Source organism: Gekko japonicus, unplaced genomic scaffold (assembly GCF_001447785.1).
Source record: "Gekko japonicus isolate JY-2015 unplaced genomic scaffold, Gekko_japonicus_V1.1 scaffold2073, whole genome shotgun sequence".
Classification (NCBI taxonomy): Eukaryota; Metazoa; Chordata; class Lepidosauria; order Squamata; family Gekkonidae; genus Gekko; species Gekko japonicus.
The window spans coordinates 317,243-335,389 of record NW_015164723.1 but is presented as its reverse complement, the minus strand read 5'-3'; the positions used below and the strand labels follow the sequence as shown (position 1 = coordinate 335,389).

Here is an 18,147-nt window from a genome sequence, read left to right as displayed (position 1 = left end):
CATCCTAACCACATTTTTCTTTTGGTGCAGCAGAAAGAGTAACGGACATGCACAGCCATTGCACCCCCACAGTTAAAGGCCAAACACAGTAAGACAACAGCATCTTTAATTCCCAACATACTCTTTTATGTCCCTAACCTCAAGGGATGCATTTATTTTGCTAATGCTTTGTTGTGAAGAAAGCCTCACTTTTTAAGGAATATTGATTTGTTAGAAGTCACTCCACAAGCACACCACATTTTCACTCACTGCAGATCTACAGCTGAAATCAGAGTCTACCCAAGACATACCAGACCTTTTTTCTCCTTCAAAGACACCGTTTTGCAAATAATATATGTGAGCTATGACTCAGAACCCTATGTGTGCAAGATGCAAATTCTCAGTTTTGTTCTAGTTCAACAGACCCACAAAACCAATCCAGACTACACACTGAACACTCCTGAGTTTAAAAAGCTTTTATGAGAAAGCTTTTGATAAAGTTCCTCATCAAAGGCTCCTAAGTAAGCTCAAAAATCATGGGATAAAAAGAAAAGTCCTTTTATGGATCAAAAACTGGCTAATTAATAGAAAACAGAGAGTGAGTATAAATGGGCCAGTGGATGGGGGTAAGCAGTGGAGGGGGGTAAGCAGTGGGGTACCGCAGGGATCAGTAAGCAGTGGGGTACCACAGTGGGGTAAGCAGTGGGGTACCGCAGGGATCAGTAAGCAGTGGGGTACCACAGTGGGGTAAGCAGTGGGGTACCGCAGGGATCAGTAAGCAGTGGGGTACCACAGTGGGGTAAGCAGTGGGGTACCGCAGGGATCAGTACTTGGTCCACTGCTTTTTAACTTGTTCATTAATGATTTGGAGTTGGGAGTAAGCAGTGAAGTGGCTAAATTTGCGGATGATACAAAGTTGTTCAGGGTGGTGAAAACCAGTGAGGATTGTGAGGCACTCCAAAGGGATCTGTCAAAGATGGGCAAGTGGGCGTCAACATGGCAAATGGGGTTCAATGTGGCCAAGTGCAAGGTGATGCACATTGGAGCCAAAAATCCTAAATATAAATACACATTGATGGGGTCTGAACTGGCAGAGACAGATCAAGAGAGAGATCTTGGAGTTGTAGTAGATAACTCACTGAAAATGTCGAGACAGTGTGTGACTGCAATAAAGAAGGCCAATGCTATGCTGGGGATTATTAGGAAGGGTATTGAAAACAGATCAGCCAATATAATAATGCCCCTATATAAATCAATGGTGCGACCTCATCTGGAATACTGTGTGCAATTCTGGTCACCACACCTTAAAAAGGATATTATAGCTTTGGAAAAAGTGCAGAAAAGAGCAACTCGAATGATAAAAGGGTTGGAACACTTTCCCTATGAGGAAAGGTTAAAGCGCTTAGGGCTCTTTAGCTTGGAGAAAAGACGACTGAGGGGTGACATGATCGAGGTTTATAAGATTATGCATGGGAAAGAGCAGGTAAAGAAAGAGGTACTTTTCTCCCTTTCTCACAATACAAGAACCCGTGGGCACTCCATGAAATTGCTGAGCGGTCGGGTTAGAACGGATAAAAGGAAGTACTTCTTCACCCAAAGAGTGATTAACACTTGGAATTCACTGCCACAGGAAGTGGTGGCAGCTACAAGCATGGACGGCTTCAAAAGGGAATTAGATAAGCATATGGAGCAGAGGTCCATCAGTGGCTATTAGCCACAAGGTATAGATAGGGACTCTGGGGCAAGTGATGCTCTGTCATCTTGGTGCTTGGGGGGGGGTCAACAGTGGGAGGGCTTCTAATGTCCTGGCCCCACTGGTGGACCTCCTGATGGCACTGGTATTTCTGGCCACTGTGTGACACAGAGTGTTGGACTGGATGGGCCTTTGGCCTGATCCAACATTGGCGTCTCTTATGTTCTCTCTTATGTTCTTATGTTCTTAATAACCAATGAAAAAGTGTCACTGCTCTGCCAAAGGGGAAATCATCCAAGAATGAAACCAGTGTAATAACACACACATGTTGTATCCTTCAGCAAATAAATGTAAAACATATTGAAGTGAGGTAGCAATTCCCAGTACAGAAATATGTGCTCCTCCAACAGCATTAAAATACTCATCTTTATAGATTTTAATGTATTTTAGGCATAAAATGTTGAATTCCAGAGATACAATGACATTACTATCCAACAAGTGCTGGCCATTTGAAAGGGTTTTAATGCACTGTAAATTTTAATTACTATTGTGCAAAGCCTTTTGCCAGAGCTTTGAACTCTGGAGAAAAACCCCTTGTAGATTTGCATATAAAAGCTGGCATCCCTTCACTTTTTGCCTATTGAACTGGATTCCAGTGACAGATTGTCAGGCTAGCATAGGTAAAACCCATCCAATTTCCATCTCTCAGTCTGAATGATTTAATAAAAGCCGCTTTTGGTTTTACATTTTCAGGAGAAGTTAATGGAGCAATATCAAACCTGGTAGTTTAACTAAGAGAGTTACAGAGCATGTGAAATGAATTGTTCCTGGCCTTGCTTTTAAAAGCATGCACAGCAACTGAGGCTTCTTGTAAGTGCTTGACCCACTATTGTCTGCCAGTCCTCTTAGCCAGCAACTGGCCTTCTAACTAAACTCACAATGCTTCCCTTTGGCTACTTGCTTTCATTTTCCTGGAGAAGAGGTTGATGCCAGTCAGAGTAGCACTTCAACATTTCTTGCCAGAATGAGATGGAAAGCTCATCACTGAATATTTAGTAGCTAATCCAATTCTCTGTAAAGGCACCAAACAGACTTCAGCGAGTTGACTAAACCTTTGTGGTTTTGGAACAGCGTACGGAGGAATATTGTTACCCTTTTCTCAGATCAGAAGGGTATATCATTATTGGCCCAAAGTGTCTCATTTGATTGTGAATAGACACTTTGCAAAGACTGAATGTCATTCTTGGATGCCTTAAATAATCAAACTGTTTCTACAAGTTGTTTTGAGTACCTTTTTTGTCTTTAATGTCTTTTATTGGTTGTATTTATTTTATTTATTTACAAAATTTGTATCCAACCTTTTTGTTGTTACAAGAGCCACCAAGGCAGCTAACAATTTAAAACATACATTTCAAAACCATTAAAATGAGCCCCCCCAAAAAACACACATCATTAAAATAATTAAAAAACAGAGTTAGACACATACAAAGCATAAAAACAGCAATACCATTCCAACACAGAACACTCTTGAATTGAGCAATCCTTTGAAGAAGCATGGTTATTAACTATAGATAACCAGTTGGAAGCATATATTTTTCTGCTTCTCTAAACAGATGAATTCTTAAAGATGTGTGTTTATACCTGTTGGTAAACCATCTTTACCAAATACAGAATCTCCTTGAGAATCTCCTTGAGGTGTTTGCTAAGTGCATGAAAGTGTTAGCATATAAAGATTCATAAAGCAGATTGTGTGTGATGCCATGGTATGTCCAGAGGAAACTCACAACCTATTAAAGTGACTCTTGTGAAAGGGTGGATGGGTTGAGCAGCATGAATAAACCAGCCTAAGTGTCTCATTAGAACAGCCAGAAAAATGTCCCTATTACTTTTTAAAAATTAGTACCTAGAAAGCACTAGCAATCAAATACTGAAGAATATGCCCAGGTCAGGATTATAGCCTCAGGTCAATTTGAGGACTGTTAATATCACAGAAGAAAATGAATATGCATTATAGGCAATGCAGTCACAGGTTTTCTATGCCTCTACACAGGAACAGTTCATATAGAACTATTGAAATGCTATTCTAAATTCCCTGGATTTATTTATAGAGCTCTCGCTCTCTCGTTTCTGTTCCTGTTATCTACTGTTCTGTGGACTTATCCCTGAAATGCTTTGTCTCTGTCATGTGCTTTTTGGGAGAGACAAAGAGTTGCTTTGGAGCTGAGCACATGGCTGCATGCTTGCAAAGATGAAACTCTTGTTTCTCAAGATACTTGGACTATCCCAATGGACAATACTGACTCTTGGACCCTACCTGATGTTGGTGAATATGCTTCTTATTGTGTAGTTAGGCAAAACATTGCTTAGCCTTTCTTATTTCAGAATTCTCCTAGCCTGATTGCAAGCCTGTACTGAATAAACGTTATTCTGTTTATAAATACTGTCTGCTTGATGGGTAACTGGACTCCAAGGCTAAACTCCTTGTGCCTAGCTGGCTGCACGCTACCATTGAGCCTTAAGAGTGCATCTCTGAGGAGGTGCTAGAGCTGGGTATTGTTGTTAATGTATTGTAAACATATAGGAGTTTTTCCCTCATTCCTAGACAGGCGTGGGGGCAGAATCCTGTACAGCACCATTTATTTATTTTATTTATTTATTGTCTGATTTATACCCTGCTCTCCCCGCAAGCAGGCTCAGGGCGGCCTCCAATAACATAAATACATGATAAAAGCATACATAATACAGATTAAAACATGACAATTAAAATAATACATTACAAAGTGCTGGCGGCAGTTTTTAAAATCTACAGGACTGTATGTCACCCTCCACTAACTGAAGTTCCATGGACTGGGGTGATGAGAGTACCATCCATCAAGTGCTACACCTCCCCAAGTTTCCATTCCTGCCACAGCTGTCTGCAAAGAAACTACACACATACACATATATATCTCAGAGGAACCAAAATGGCACCAAACTGCCTGTTCGCATTCAATAATCACAGAACCTTTTCATAACATGATTTGTACAAAAGAATTCCAGCAAATTATTAACATTGGAACTGAAATCTCACTTGCATATGTAAACTTACGTTTTAAAACATGGGTCTCCAGACATAAGCTGCATGCTGATCAATACCTGCGAGTTAAGAAAAAAACAGATCAGGATAAAACCCTCCCCAAAATGAACAGGGAAAACACACAAGTCAGCTTTATTATGTGGTAGCGACTGATTTCACAGGGTTGCTATGAAGATGAATGAGTCAACTGCCAGCAAAGCAACTGACAGACTAAAACCACATTATAAAAACTAATAATGTGCATGAGCCATTCTGATGAAAGGCAGCATCTTTGCTGTTTCTGTGCCTTTCAGAAATCTATTTGTGTATAAAACAATCACCACTTTAACAAACGGCAAGTTATACAAGCCATTTCAGATAGAATGAGACTTGAAATCAGCAAATATTATAATTCCAAAACTAAATTTAGTGTTGATTTCCTCTGGCACAATTCAGAAGGCAGAAGAGTAACACAAGTTCCCTGTTTACCCTACTGCAACCCATGACTGATGGCAACGCTGGAAAAGTTCTCCTTAACAAAACACTAAAGAGCTACCCTGAAAATTAATTAATGAATTAGTTTACTTTCATCCTATTAGCATGACTGCATTTATGTAAAGCTCTTTCAATCATTTTCCCTTGCCGGCTTTTCACTGCATTATACTTGAACATGCAGCTTTGAATTGCTATTTGTATACTCATATTATGGCAGTCTAATTACTTGAGCTCTTTTTAGCTGTCACACCAATGTTAGAAAAGATGTACAGCCTTGTTAAATGGGTTGCCATACTTAGTTCTCCCGCACAATATTTAGCAAAAATGCTCTTTTCTTTTAAACGTCACAAAATACAAAACAAGAAACACAAAAAATTACTTTGAGAATTGAATTATCCTGCCTTGTGTTTTTGGTATCATAACCTTCCAGTAAACAGCGACGAGTGGTATTTCCTGATCCAGCGAACTCTGCCAGGTTGAGGTCTGCAAAACCCAGCTATTAACAGAGAGACTAACGTTAGAGAAAATCAAAGGATATAACATGATATTTATGATATTAGACTATAGACTGTTGAAATGTATTTTACATGTATTTGTATGAATTGGTCGTGCACGGCCCTGAGCCTGCTTGTGGGGAGGGTGGTATAAAAGCCTAATGAAATAAATAAACAGGATCCCCCATGGTGCCTGTGGGATGCTATGGCAACCCAGAGACACCTTTCCTGGCACCCACCAAGTATTTTTAGAAATTGGGTTTGGCAAGGTGGGGCTTTTGCCCATCAAGTCTTCTGACTGGCTGTGCAGATTTTTAAAAAAATCTTACTTTGGCAACAGCTGTGATCACACCACAAGGATCTTCAATGTGTGACTGAAGGTAAGCTGTGGCAGCCATTTAGTGGCTGACCACCTCTAGATGAAGACACTAGACAGAAGCTATTTAACGCGAAGCAGCATTATACAACCAGTACATCTAGAGGTAATTGTGATGGTCATTCTTTTTTATTAAAGAAACCACATATCAACATTGATTTATAAGGTGAAATTATATAGAAATATCTTTTTAAAAAGAAAAACATTTAACTGATAGGATCATTTTCCCTTACCTTTGCATAAGCCTTCCCACCTTTTAGCTCCTGCAACAACAAACAACCATGGATTTATCATTTCTGCTCTCCTCATAACATGGTGTGCCATATGTACATTCCTTAGTATACCTATAGAATACTACTGAATTTTGAGAGAACCTTATCAAATGCCTTGGTGCCCTCACTCCAGGTCATGAAACAATGCAATTTCAGTCCCTTCATTATCAGTATTTATCAAACAGACTGCTTCTCTCCAGTTTGGTTAGGGTTGCCAGCCACCCTTGGTAAAGGGGTGATCAGCCAGCCGGTGGAGTGACTTATCTGGAGAAACAGGAAGGCCTAGTCCATGTCACTTATGTCGCATAGGAAGTGACATCATCACACCAGTGATGTCCAGGCAATGCTCTGATATTTGGGCAAAATCTATGGTAGAAGTTGTTTTTACTATAACATTTTTGCCCAAATACCAGAGCATTGCAGCGATGTTGTAACGTGATTATTTCATTTCCTGCGCGATGCCAACAATGTGGCCTGTTTCCTGGTAAGTCCCCCCCACCCCTGCAGTTGCCAGGAGGGACCTGGCAACCCTAAGTCTGGTTGAGGCTACAACAGAAGGCGCAGAACCACCTGCATCTCTGACCACCCATCCTCCTAAATGCCAGCTAAATGTAACTGGATCCTCAGGAGGCAAGGACTTGTGACCCCATTCTTCCTGTTCAGGCATTCTAGAGGTCTCCGGATTTTTCTTTATAAGTGTTTGTATCCAGCCTAGTGGATATAACTACCTACATTATAGACAGAGACAAGCCAAAGTTCAGGGAAGCAGCATTCTTCAATGCCTGATACTAAATGGCTAGATTTAAATAATGTAGGAAGTGCTTGCTTCTCAAAACTTACACTCCCAATGTTAATTTCATAAGTGACCAACAGTCTAACCTTTTTATGCGTTTAAAGAAAATCCTTTTCAAAGGTCATTTATCTACATTGTCTTTTGCTATTTGGAAAACTATATTTCCAAAAAACAAAACAAAACACCATACTGATTCCTTTAATTATGCAGACACTCTTGGCAAGTATTCTGCCTCCTGGAAACATGCCAGACAGTTTGAGCATCTTTCTGGAGGGTTAGCATATAATTGGGTTGGTGATGGAAGCTACAGGAATGTATTGCTACCTGCCTTCAAAGTTAAGGAGGCAAACATTTTCTGAAAAATATGTTTAAAACAGACAAAAAGAGAGTACCAAATAATATTTATAGCAGAACAATATATCTTAGGATATACTATTAATTGTAAATGTGAAGAGATCAGTAGAAAAGTATAACTACTAGATGTATTATAATAAAAATTAGACTCTGAGTGTAGGTTGGCATCCACGAGGTGGGGCCTAGAAATCTCCTGGAATTATAACTGATCTCCAGACAACAGAGATCAGTTCCCCTGAAGAAAATGGATGCTTTGAAGGGTGGACTCCCCTCCCAAATCTCCAGGAATTTCGCAACCCAGAGCTGGCAACCCTACATCAATGAATAGTTTTTTTTCATTGCATTTTTTAAGTGGCTCAGAGCATAAAAGTAAAATGCAAACATCAAACGTCCTTTTTACCTTCCGTACAGACACTCTGCAGATACAGGGATCCAAAATCCCTGTAGTGGCACTTGCACTCATTTTGCACATAAATAGAAATCTCTTCTTCCAGTGAACACAGTTTGCTTGCACTACCTCCCTGTAAATCAAAGAAATTAGAGAAGTTTAAACTCTAAGGCAGAACACACAAGAAAACCTCTTTTCTAATGGCCAAATCAACCCACATATTTCCTGCTATATTTCTAGTACAGACTGTTCAGGTCCACATTCAGAAGAATGCACTGTTAGATACCTGTAAGAGGCAGTTATGATTATGAAGGATGAATTGGAAAGAGCTTATGACACAGTTTTTAAAAAGCCAAATGATTTTCATATCATTACTCCTGAGTAATGTATACTAGAGTGACCATTAAGTTACTATACTTTTAAAAAGTGTCAAGTTTAACACCACAGCTTTAAATTAGACGTGACCGACAAAACAGTCTCCATGATCACCCATGTAGATATCTAGTGTACCTTCAAATAAATTAACCTTTTAAGCCCTTTTAAACTGGCCACCTCTCATCCACAAGGCAAGGTAAAGCAAGGCACATATGCAAGTAGCTTCTCACAAGCAAAGTTCTACCGAAATGCAATGGCATGGGCCTACAACTTTACTTGTTGCAGTGGTAGAAAGATGTGTGATTCCTATTTGTGTATTGTATAGCTGAGGGAGAGGGTGCAATTATGATTACATTCAGGGGTCATTTCCTGCGGAAGCGCACAGGAGCGGAGCTCTGGCAGTAAGGAGCCCAGGGGGCGGGCCCATGCAACAAGCCCCGCCCCCTGCTCCCAGCAGCCCTCAGTCGGGCCACGAGGAGCAAGAAGCAGCCAGGTAAGTAGCAGAGCCCCCCCCCGGCCCGCCTTCAGGTACAAGCTCTCCCTCCTCTGCAAGGACAGATCTGCACTCCTCCCCCCAATAGCTAGCAATCCAAAACAGTCCAGTGGAGCCTGAGCGGTGGGTGTTGCCTTCTGACACACTTCCGGTGATGTCAGGGGGTGTGGCATATGCAAATAAGTTATGCTAAGGAGTTATGCTAATGAGCTCCTGCACCTCTTTTTCTACGAAATCACCTGATTACATTTATTCATCTACTTTTCAGCCTTTCTTCCCAAATGGAACTCAAGGGGGCTTTACATTGTTCTCCTCTCCTCCTTTTTATTTGATCTACTTTTCAGCCTTTCCTCCCAAATGGAACTCAAGGGGGCTTACATTGTTCTCCTCTCCTCCTTTTTATCACTGCTACAACTCTGTCATTTGAAATGTGAGTTGGGGGAGAGTTCTATGGATACTGTGGACTGCCAAAGAGACAAATAATTGCTCTAGATCAAATCAAGCCAGAACTTTCCTTAGAAGCTAAATGGTCACACCATGGGAAGTCAATAGTCATTAGAAAAGACACTAATGCTGGGAAAAGTTGAAGGCAACGGAAAAAGAGGAAGACCCAACATGAGATGGATTGACTCAAAGAAACCCACGGTCCTCAGTTTGCAAGACTTGAGCAAGGCTGTTAATAATAGGACCTTTTGGAGGTCATCAGTTCATAGGGTCACCATAAATCAAAAGCAACTTGACGGCACTTAACATGCGCGCGCGCACACAACTCTGTGAGGTTGGTTAGGCTGAGTGTGCATGACTGGGCCATGGTTACCTACTGAGCTTCCATGGCAGAGTGGGACTTTGGACCCAGACCCTAGCAGTCCAATCACTACACACCACACTGGCTCTCAAGATGCTTTCATGCCTGCAGAAGGTACTGGATTGCACAAGGCCAAACCCAGGACCAGTAACAAGATAATTTCTATCTGGTATATAATGGCCCTTGCTACAGTGGGATAATTGCATTCCAGTTCATTTTAAAAAGCAGCAACAACATGGCTACTCCCCTAGTTGAATGAAACAGAGAATGAGATATTGGTACAACAGAACTGTTTCCCTGATGTAAGGCATCTAGATTCCTTGCAACAAACAGTTAAGAATTCTGTGGGAATAAAATTATCTGGGAAATGCCCTCTGAGTATGCTTTTGCATTTTTAAAGAAAATGCTTCCATTAAGTCTTAATGAGCACACTCAAACAGCTTTTTGTTGTTGAGTTTTAAACCACAGTGCAGCCTATTCACTCATTATGTGGGGGGGGGGGACGACGACAGGGTTTGTCACAAAGTATGTATAATTTTACAGAGAGATGTAGCCAACCACAGATCCACACAACTGTACAAGCATGAAAACTGTTAAAATGTAAAACATCCACTGCAAAATGTCATGTGGGAAATGGATTCTGTAACGGACAAGAGAATGTTCTGTTTCCTACCTGTTCAGTAAGAACCAACTGGATTTGAAAAGATGAAAAGAATGCTGAAGGGGGGGGGATCTGAGGCAGTTTAACTGTTAACAGCCAACAAACAAACAGACAACAACAACAAAGCAGTTGGATTGTTCAAGCTATCTAGTTAATTGTCTTTATGTTAAAAGCTCCTAAAAGAATAAACACTGTAACTCTTGAGTATAACTCACCTTCCAGCTCTGGGAGGCTGGAAGGGGAAGGAATATACATAATGCTTACCAACTAAGTAAACTTTTTTTAAAAAGATATGACTCCCATGTCATCCTCAATCCAGGTTACTCATTACACACTCTGTAGGGCCTGGGTTTATGGCTGATGTGCTCTCTGTGTCAGGATTAAGGAATCCTGTATGTGTGTCAAAATAGACATACTAATTAAAACCAATCCACTTCACCTCACACACTTAAAGGGAGAAGTGAACCTAATATTAAGTAATATAAAATGAGAGTGTGGGTGGTGGGTAGTGCACAACTCTCCAGCCTCAGGCGCCTGTTATTGGTAAAGTGGTATATAATACAATAACAAGAGAAAGGCCTGGATCAGGGGTTGTGACATGGATCACTGTCCGCCACAAGGGTAAAGATAACTGCAGCATTTAAAGAGGTTATACTGACTTTCAGATGGCTCCAGGCTAACACACTGACATTGCATGTGTAGCAGATATGGAAACAGTTTAAAGTGTGAAGCCAGCCATCTGGAAAGATGCATGAATTCTCTTATGCACCCAGTCACATTTAAATTGGACTACAATTTCTGTGCTTACCATGTACCTGCAAGTGCAAAGCTTTACAAAGAAGAGAATCCTATTTAATTAAATCATGGAATTGGCAGATATGTGCTACAAAAAAAGAAACCAGAACCTGTGTTCTGTGTTCACAGTGGAAAGTGTGGGGCATGTACCCATGCCACAGCCCCCTTTTCAGGAAGGAAGTCTGAAGAACTGAGCCAAATTGAGGTGACCAGAGATGAAATTCTAGACCTACCGTATTGGGGAAATTAAAAACCGATAAGTCCTGATGGCATACACCCGGGAGTTCTTAAGGAACTCAGATGTGAGATTGTTGATCTACTAACCTTTACCCATACATGTAACCTATCACTAAATTCAGCCACTGTGCCAGAAGACTGAAGCGTAGCAAATGTGTCACCAATTTTTAAAAAGGGATCCAGGAAATTACAGGGCAGTCAACCTAATGTCTGTCACAGACAAATTAGTAGAAACTGTAATCAAAGAGAATCATTATGCACATAGAGGGACAAAGCCTGCTGAGGGAAAATCAGCATGGCTTCTGCGAAGGGAAGTCCTGCCTCACCAACTTTTTGGAGTTCTTTGAGAAAGCGAACAAGCATGTAGACAACGATGACCCAGAAGACATTATATTCCTGGACTTTCAAAAGTCTTTTGACAAGGCACCTCACCAAAGACCCCTCCTGAGTAGACTCAGCAGTCATGAGCTAAGAGGACGAGTTCTCTTATGGATTAAAAACTGGTTAAAGAACTGGAAGCAAAGACTAGGAATAAATGGACAGTGGAGGGAAATAAGCAGTGGGGTCCCACAAGTACTGGTATTGGGGCCGGTACTATAGAATTTATTCACCAATAATGTGGAACTAAGTAGTGTAGTGAGTAGTGTAGTGGCCAAATTTGCAGATGACACAAAATTATTCAGGATGATGAAAAACAAGACTGACTGTGAAGAGCTCCTCCACAAGAGGACCTCCACAGACTGGGTGAGTAGGTGACAATGTGGCAAATGAAGTTCACTGTTGGTAAATGTAAGGCAATGCACATTGGGACAAAAAAAAATCCTAACTTCAAATATAGGCTAATGGGGTCTGCACTCGCTGAGACTGAGAGGGAAAAAGATCTTGGGGTCATAGTGGATAGCTCAATAAAAATGTCAACCCAGCGTGCTGCAGAGGTGAAAAAGGCAAACTCTAGTTAGGGATTATTAGGAAAGGGATTGAGGAAAAAACCGGCCAATATTGTAATATCCATGTATAGATCTATGGTGCAGCCTCACTTAGAATACTGTGAATAGTTCTGGTCACCATATCTCCAAAAGGACATTGCAGAGTTGGAAAAAGTACAGAGGAAGGCAACCAAGATGATTAGGGGGTTGGAGCACCTTCCCTATGAGGAAAGGCGGAAGAGTCTGGGACTTTTCAGTTTAGAAAAGAGACAACTAAGGGAGGACACGGTAGAGCTTTATAAAATTATGCATGGTGTATAGAGTTGACAAAGAGAAATTTTTCTCTTTCTACCAAAATACTAGAACTGCGATGGCAGCTTAGCTGACAGAAGGCATCCAATGAAACTGATTGGCAGTAGGTTCAAGATGGACAAAAGGAAATACTTTATGCAGAGAATGATTAAAATGTGGAATTTTCTGCCAGAGGATGTAGTGATGGCCACAGGAATAAACAGCTTTAAAAGAGGATTAGATAGATTCATGGAGGATAAGTCTATCAATGGCTACTACCCATGGTGACTGAGGGGAACCTCCACATCCAGAAGCACTAATCCTCTGAATCCCAGAGCCAGGAGGCAACATCAGGGGAAGGTCTTGGTCTTTGTGCTCTGTTGTTGGCCATCCAGAGGAACTGACTGGCCACTGTGTGAGACAGGATGCTGGACTAGATGGACCATTGGTCTGATCCAGCAGGGCTCTTCTTATATTCTTAACCATGCAATGAAAGAGTTATGCCCTATTTTTCAGTCTGGGACTTTGTTTTTTCCCTAGTCTTTAAAAATCTCTGATTTTTGACTTCAGTTTGCTGGTAGTCACACAAATACAGTAACACATGAATGCTATAGACATCAATATCCATCCACCCACAGACCATGAACTTCCTCTGTGGAAGAAGATTAGATGGAGAAATTTAGAATTCCAGAGAAAGAGAGCAATTGAAAAAAAAATGTCAGTTTAGCAAAAGTTTTTTAAAAATGGTAACAGTAAGATGACTGGCTTTCTGTACTGCCAGCCAGTCAGTAGCAAACTGATATAATGAGGCTACTGAAATCTAGGTTATAACAAGCCACTGTTTCAGAGTCGGCAGCGATGAAGTGTGACAGCTGGTACTGAGGCTGAAAGGAAAGAAAGTGGAGCTTTGCATGTATACAGAATGCTTTGGTGAATTATTTCGCTTCACCGGAAGCTCCTGAGCATGGCCTTGCAAATCAGGCAAACACAATATTCTGTGGAGTTCATTTGAAATTCACTCAGCAATGAAGACAGCAACCTAGTGGAAATGTCCAGACTTGATTGCACCTAAAAGCTATGATCACCTCTATTCCTAGAAAAAAACAGAAGTAAATTTAAAACTAAATACGCATTAGAAAGGCCTGCATTACTAGCACGCACACTTCTCAGAACACAGTCCCTCTGCAAGCATTATTGCCATAGTCACTTGCGGCAGCACTATATGGTGCGATTGCTACACATGTTGTATTGGCATTTCCCCCCAAAGTGTGAACGCAATCAGTGTACACTGGTGTTTAAAAGCCACGCATACACATATATAACTTTCATTCACACTTTATGCTTTCCAAATCCTAACACGTAGCATAGATAAAATGTAGGGTAGATAAGGGAGAATTTGGAAGGTGTAGGTTATTTTAGACCCAATGTGGTGGTGTTTCAAAAAGAGATATCAAGGACAAGACAGATCATATCCACACCCTTAGAGACAGGACACATTTTCACAACCACTTCTGGCGTGATGCCCACTGCACTTTAGCTTAGACTTGTGAAACAGGATATCAGATTTTCCTCACAAGAAGATCTATATAAATGCATCAGGCTATTAACATTTAATTTTGTTATATGGCACTTCTGCAAGCTTTAATGGCTGCAAGAAAAGGCATTTTGAAAGCATCAGTTATTTCACCAAGGCACTCAAAGGATCCTATTGCACTCTGATAATGAAGTACCAGCCTACATGGAATCTCACTACTGCTTAAAAAAAAAGGCCCTAGATACAAACTGAGTTGTACTTCTCCCTGCCTGGGTAACTTGTTAACTGAAAAGCAGGCTATATATTCTTTAATAAATAAAACTCCCACAATAATAATAATTAATAATAATATTTATGATTTACTTGCAATTTACTATTTTTCTGCAAATGAGCGAACAGATTATTGTAACTAAAAGTACTGATTTTTTTTTTTGCATTCTAGAGTTTTCCAAACCTTTTTTTTTGTCCAAAATTGTTTTGACCTTCATATTGATTGGTTACCATGGAAGTGAATGGAGATGACTGTCTTACTTGGCAGCTGTGCCAAAGGACACACTGATGAAAGCTTTCCATTGTGAATCAACTTCCTGTGAGCCTTCAACTCGTTTACGATGCCTATGAAAATGCATTTTTAATACTTTATTACTCCAGATACACATTGGGAAATAAATGAGATTACAATTTATGTCATGATGTGATGCAGCAATGTGGTGACTGTGATGACAAGAGCCCTTAATGTGCCTACTTAACCCAAGGCATGAGCCCTTATCCAAACTGTCCCCCTCATCAGTGGCTGCTTTTTGAACATAAATTACATGACAGGAAATCTGGGCAAGAATCTCCAACAGTGCCTTCACTTTCACTTTTCCCCAGCAGCTCATCGTGCTGAATTGGAGAGCTTTCAAAGATTACCCAAATCTCAGAAGAAATGCCCCTCTCTGATTTACACCATATTGCAGCAAATAATTAAATATAATAAAAGGGCACCAATAGATGCTCATGACATTTTGCATAAGCACTTTCTAAGTACTAGTTAATTGAAGCAGAGCCGGCTGAAATTAAACCCATCAAAGATGGAGGTCGTGTGGCTGAGCCAAGGAGATCCCAGGTCAAGATGCCAACTTCCAGCCCACGATGTGTGCTGTTAACATCAAAGGCCACTTGTGAAGAGCTAGGCTGTGTATCTAGATGCCTCCCTTTCAGTGGAGGCTCAGATCACAGATGTTGCCCAACTGGCATCTTTCCATCTGCACCAGGTCAGGCAAATGGTTCCCTTCCGGTCTCATCCTGACTTAGCCACAGTGATCCACGCAATGGTCACCTCCAAACTAGACTACTGTAACTTGGTCTATGCAGGGCTACCCTTGAGACTGACCTGGAAACTCCAACTAGTCCAAAATGCGGTGGCACATGTGCTTACAGGTACACCATCCAGATCCCATATACAACCAGTGCTCCGCCAGCTGCACTGGCCCCAAGTTGAATACTGGATCAAGTTCAAGGTCTTAGTTTTAACCTTTAAAGCCCTACATGGTCTGGGACTAACATATCTTTGGAACCGTGTCTCCTAGTATGTCCCCCAAAGAACACTGCACTCTATGGATAATAATCTCCTGGAGATTCCTGGCCCGAAAAGCATTAGTTGGCTCTGGCCCCAGCCTGGTGGAAAGCTCTTCCAGATGAGATCCAGGTCCTGCAGAATCTGATGCAGTTCTGCAGGGCCTGCAAGACAGAAATGTTCTACCAAGCCCATAGGTGCGGCAACAAGTTTCCATCTGAATTGGCCTCCCCCCACCCCCTTCTCTGCCATCTACCTCATCACTGTATCCATTGGCACACAGGTTACACAACCTCACTTAGCTAACTTATGCTACTTGTGCCTTATATTGCCATCTGACTTTGCTTTTAAACTTATTGTTATGACAATTGTTTTAATAATTAATTTATGGTACTGTTTTAATGGTGTTGTTACCTGCCCTGAGCCCTGCTGGGCAGGGCAGGCTATAAGTCCAATTAAATAAATAAATAAATAATAAATAGTAAATAAATGAACCAGATCAGGAAACAGACTGCTAAACAAAATTGTAGAAAGCTTCTCTTTTCAAACTCGAAACCTTCCTATCAATAACAAGCATCCAACAAAATCTACCTAATATCACTTAAGATTCTAGACCAACAAATGAAAGCATAAACCCCTATGGATAGTGGCAGAAATCTCAAATATTTTGTTTACTTAAGGTAGGGCTGCTCATTTTGTAACCTACCTCAAATGCTCAAGAGTCTAAGAATTTGGGGTGGCCTTACCAACCAGTCAGAATTTGCGCTTGCCACCAAGCCTGCCTCCTATGCAAAGACAGGGAAATACATTGCACTTTGGAGTTCCCAACATAACTGCATGGGCTTGACCCTGTCATAGTTGGAGACACAGAAAACAGCTACTTTCCAAATGCCTCTGAGTCTCTGTGTCCACTTAAAGAACCATAAATCGTGCAGGTCAGATAAGCCATTAAATAAATACACTCAGTTTATACCACTTTTAAAAAACAAAGCTAAATTTTACTGTGTGATGTATTATACCTTACACTACAGCACAGAGACCACACACAGTTCATTTTACTTACAGCATTCAAACTGGTTTTGCCTGTACTATTATTGTAGCTAAAAGATAACAAAATATGACTTGCTTGTACAAAAAGGCAAAACACATACATATACAAGAGACAGTCATCCAAGTAGTAAATAATGTTGCTAAACATTCTAGGCATAAAGCAGGCTCGCAAAACACAATCTGCCTGGCTCGTTAGGGCAAGTATAAATCTCCACAAGGACTGATCTAGAGATTGCTCTTGCAGCTTTACCTTCAGCGGAATCTGGCCTTTTAAATAAGTAAAGAGATCTATGGCATATATAGTATTCAGTTCAGTACTGAATTCAGAACCAATACAGAAAAGATTTGTTTTACAAATAGCCTGGCTGCCTTAGTACTGGGTTTGTACACCTAATTGGCAAGACCACCTCATTATTTGTGCTAGTTTAATACTCTTGATTTATCTTGTTTAACTGTCCTTTCTTTCTTACAAACTCTCATCATACTAAAAATGCTTCTTGGGCACAGTTTATTCCCAGTCTCACTGTCCCTATGGATGTTTAGATGAAAGTAAACCCTACTGAAATAGTATGACAATACCATGTAAGCATGCATAAGACTGGGTTCCACATGCCAATCTGGGCAAAACAGCGGATTTCACCACTGCTGCTCTTGAGTTTTCATGGGAAGAAGAGAATAAGATTGTCAACTGCTTGGAGAAAAATGCTCTGTCCCTTTAATACAGACTTAAGTAGGCTGCTGAACATCACTTGATAAATATCCCATGAAGTCCCTATAAAGGGACAGGATGCATTTCTCCAGGCCTACTGGGAACCCTAGAAAAGGAAGAATTGCTTCTTGGGAGTTAGTCAGGATAGAGATACTATTGTTTGATTTCCTTTCAATTTTTTAAAAAATCTCTATGCCCAGAAATGTTGTTTTTATATCATTATTTTAAAGAATAACTAAGGCATGTAAATTTTTTAATAGATTTAAAAAATCCATTTATGTATAGGCACGCTGGTAAAAAAGCATGCAGGCTACTAACTTCTGGGAACCTATTTTCAAGACTGTCCTAAAATCACAAATATTACTCAACAGTACCATACACAGTCCATTTACAATAATTAAAGCAATTTTGCTCACTGGGTAGGGCTGACATTTAGTTTGCCAAAAAAAACCCTGTGACATAATTCAAACAAGGCTAAATACTTAATGCTCCTTTGATTTCTAAAGAAGAGATGGAATCAAGTGAATAATCTTTTCTAGATGACGCCAATAGAACATGACTTGAAAAGAGCAACCCTAAGAAGGTCTACTCAGAATCCTACTCAGGTACCATGGAGCTACCTCCCAAGAAAGTTTTCTTAAGATTGCTGTGTAACTTTGTCAGGATTAAGATCCAGATTTTTACCACCTCAAAAAAGGATAGTTGAGTCTTTAGGGACAAGATTAATCTACAAGAGTCATCAGTGATATTAGGTGATTAGAAAAGTAAAGAATGTGCTCCAATACATCTCCCATGGTGCCAGAATTTAATAGAA

At 40.6% G+C, this 18,147-nt stretch overlaps 1 protein-coding gene across 1 annotated transcript in view; it reads right to left on the bottom strand.

Moving 5' to 3' along the window:
* Nucleotides 1-3,313: 3,313 nt before the first annotated feature.
* The window catches only part of LOC107109020 (protein FAM102B-like), a gene marked incomplete at its 3' end in the record, with an annotated part of 24,316 nt that continues 9,482 nt past the window's right edge, over nucleotides 3,314-18,147 (bottom strand). The window contains exons 2-6 of the mRNA XM_015409590.1: nucleotides 7,912-8,032; nucleotides 6,326-6,355; nucleotides 5,602-5,718; nucleotides 4,761-4,807; nucleotides 3,314-3,374 (exon numbers count right to left, since the gene is read on the bottom strand). Of these exons, the coding sequence (XP_015265076.1) occupies nucleotides 3,314-3,374; nucleotides 4,761-4,807; nucleotides 5,602-5,718; nucleotides 6,326-6,355; nucleotides 7,912-8,032 (376 nt within the window). The remainder of the gene's footprint in view (nucleotides 3,375-4,760; nucleotides 4,808-5,601; nucleotides 5,719-6,325; nucleotides 6,356-7,911; nucleotides 8,033-18,147) is intronic.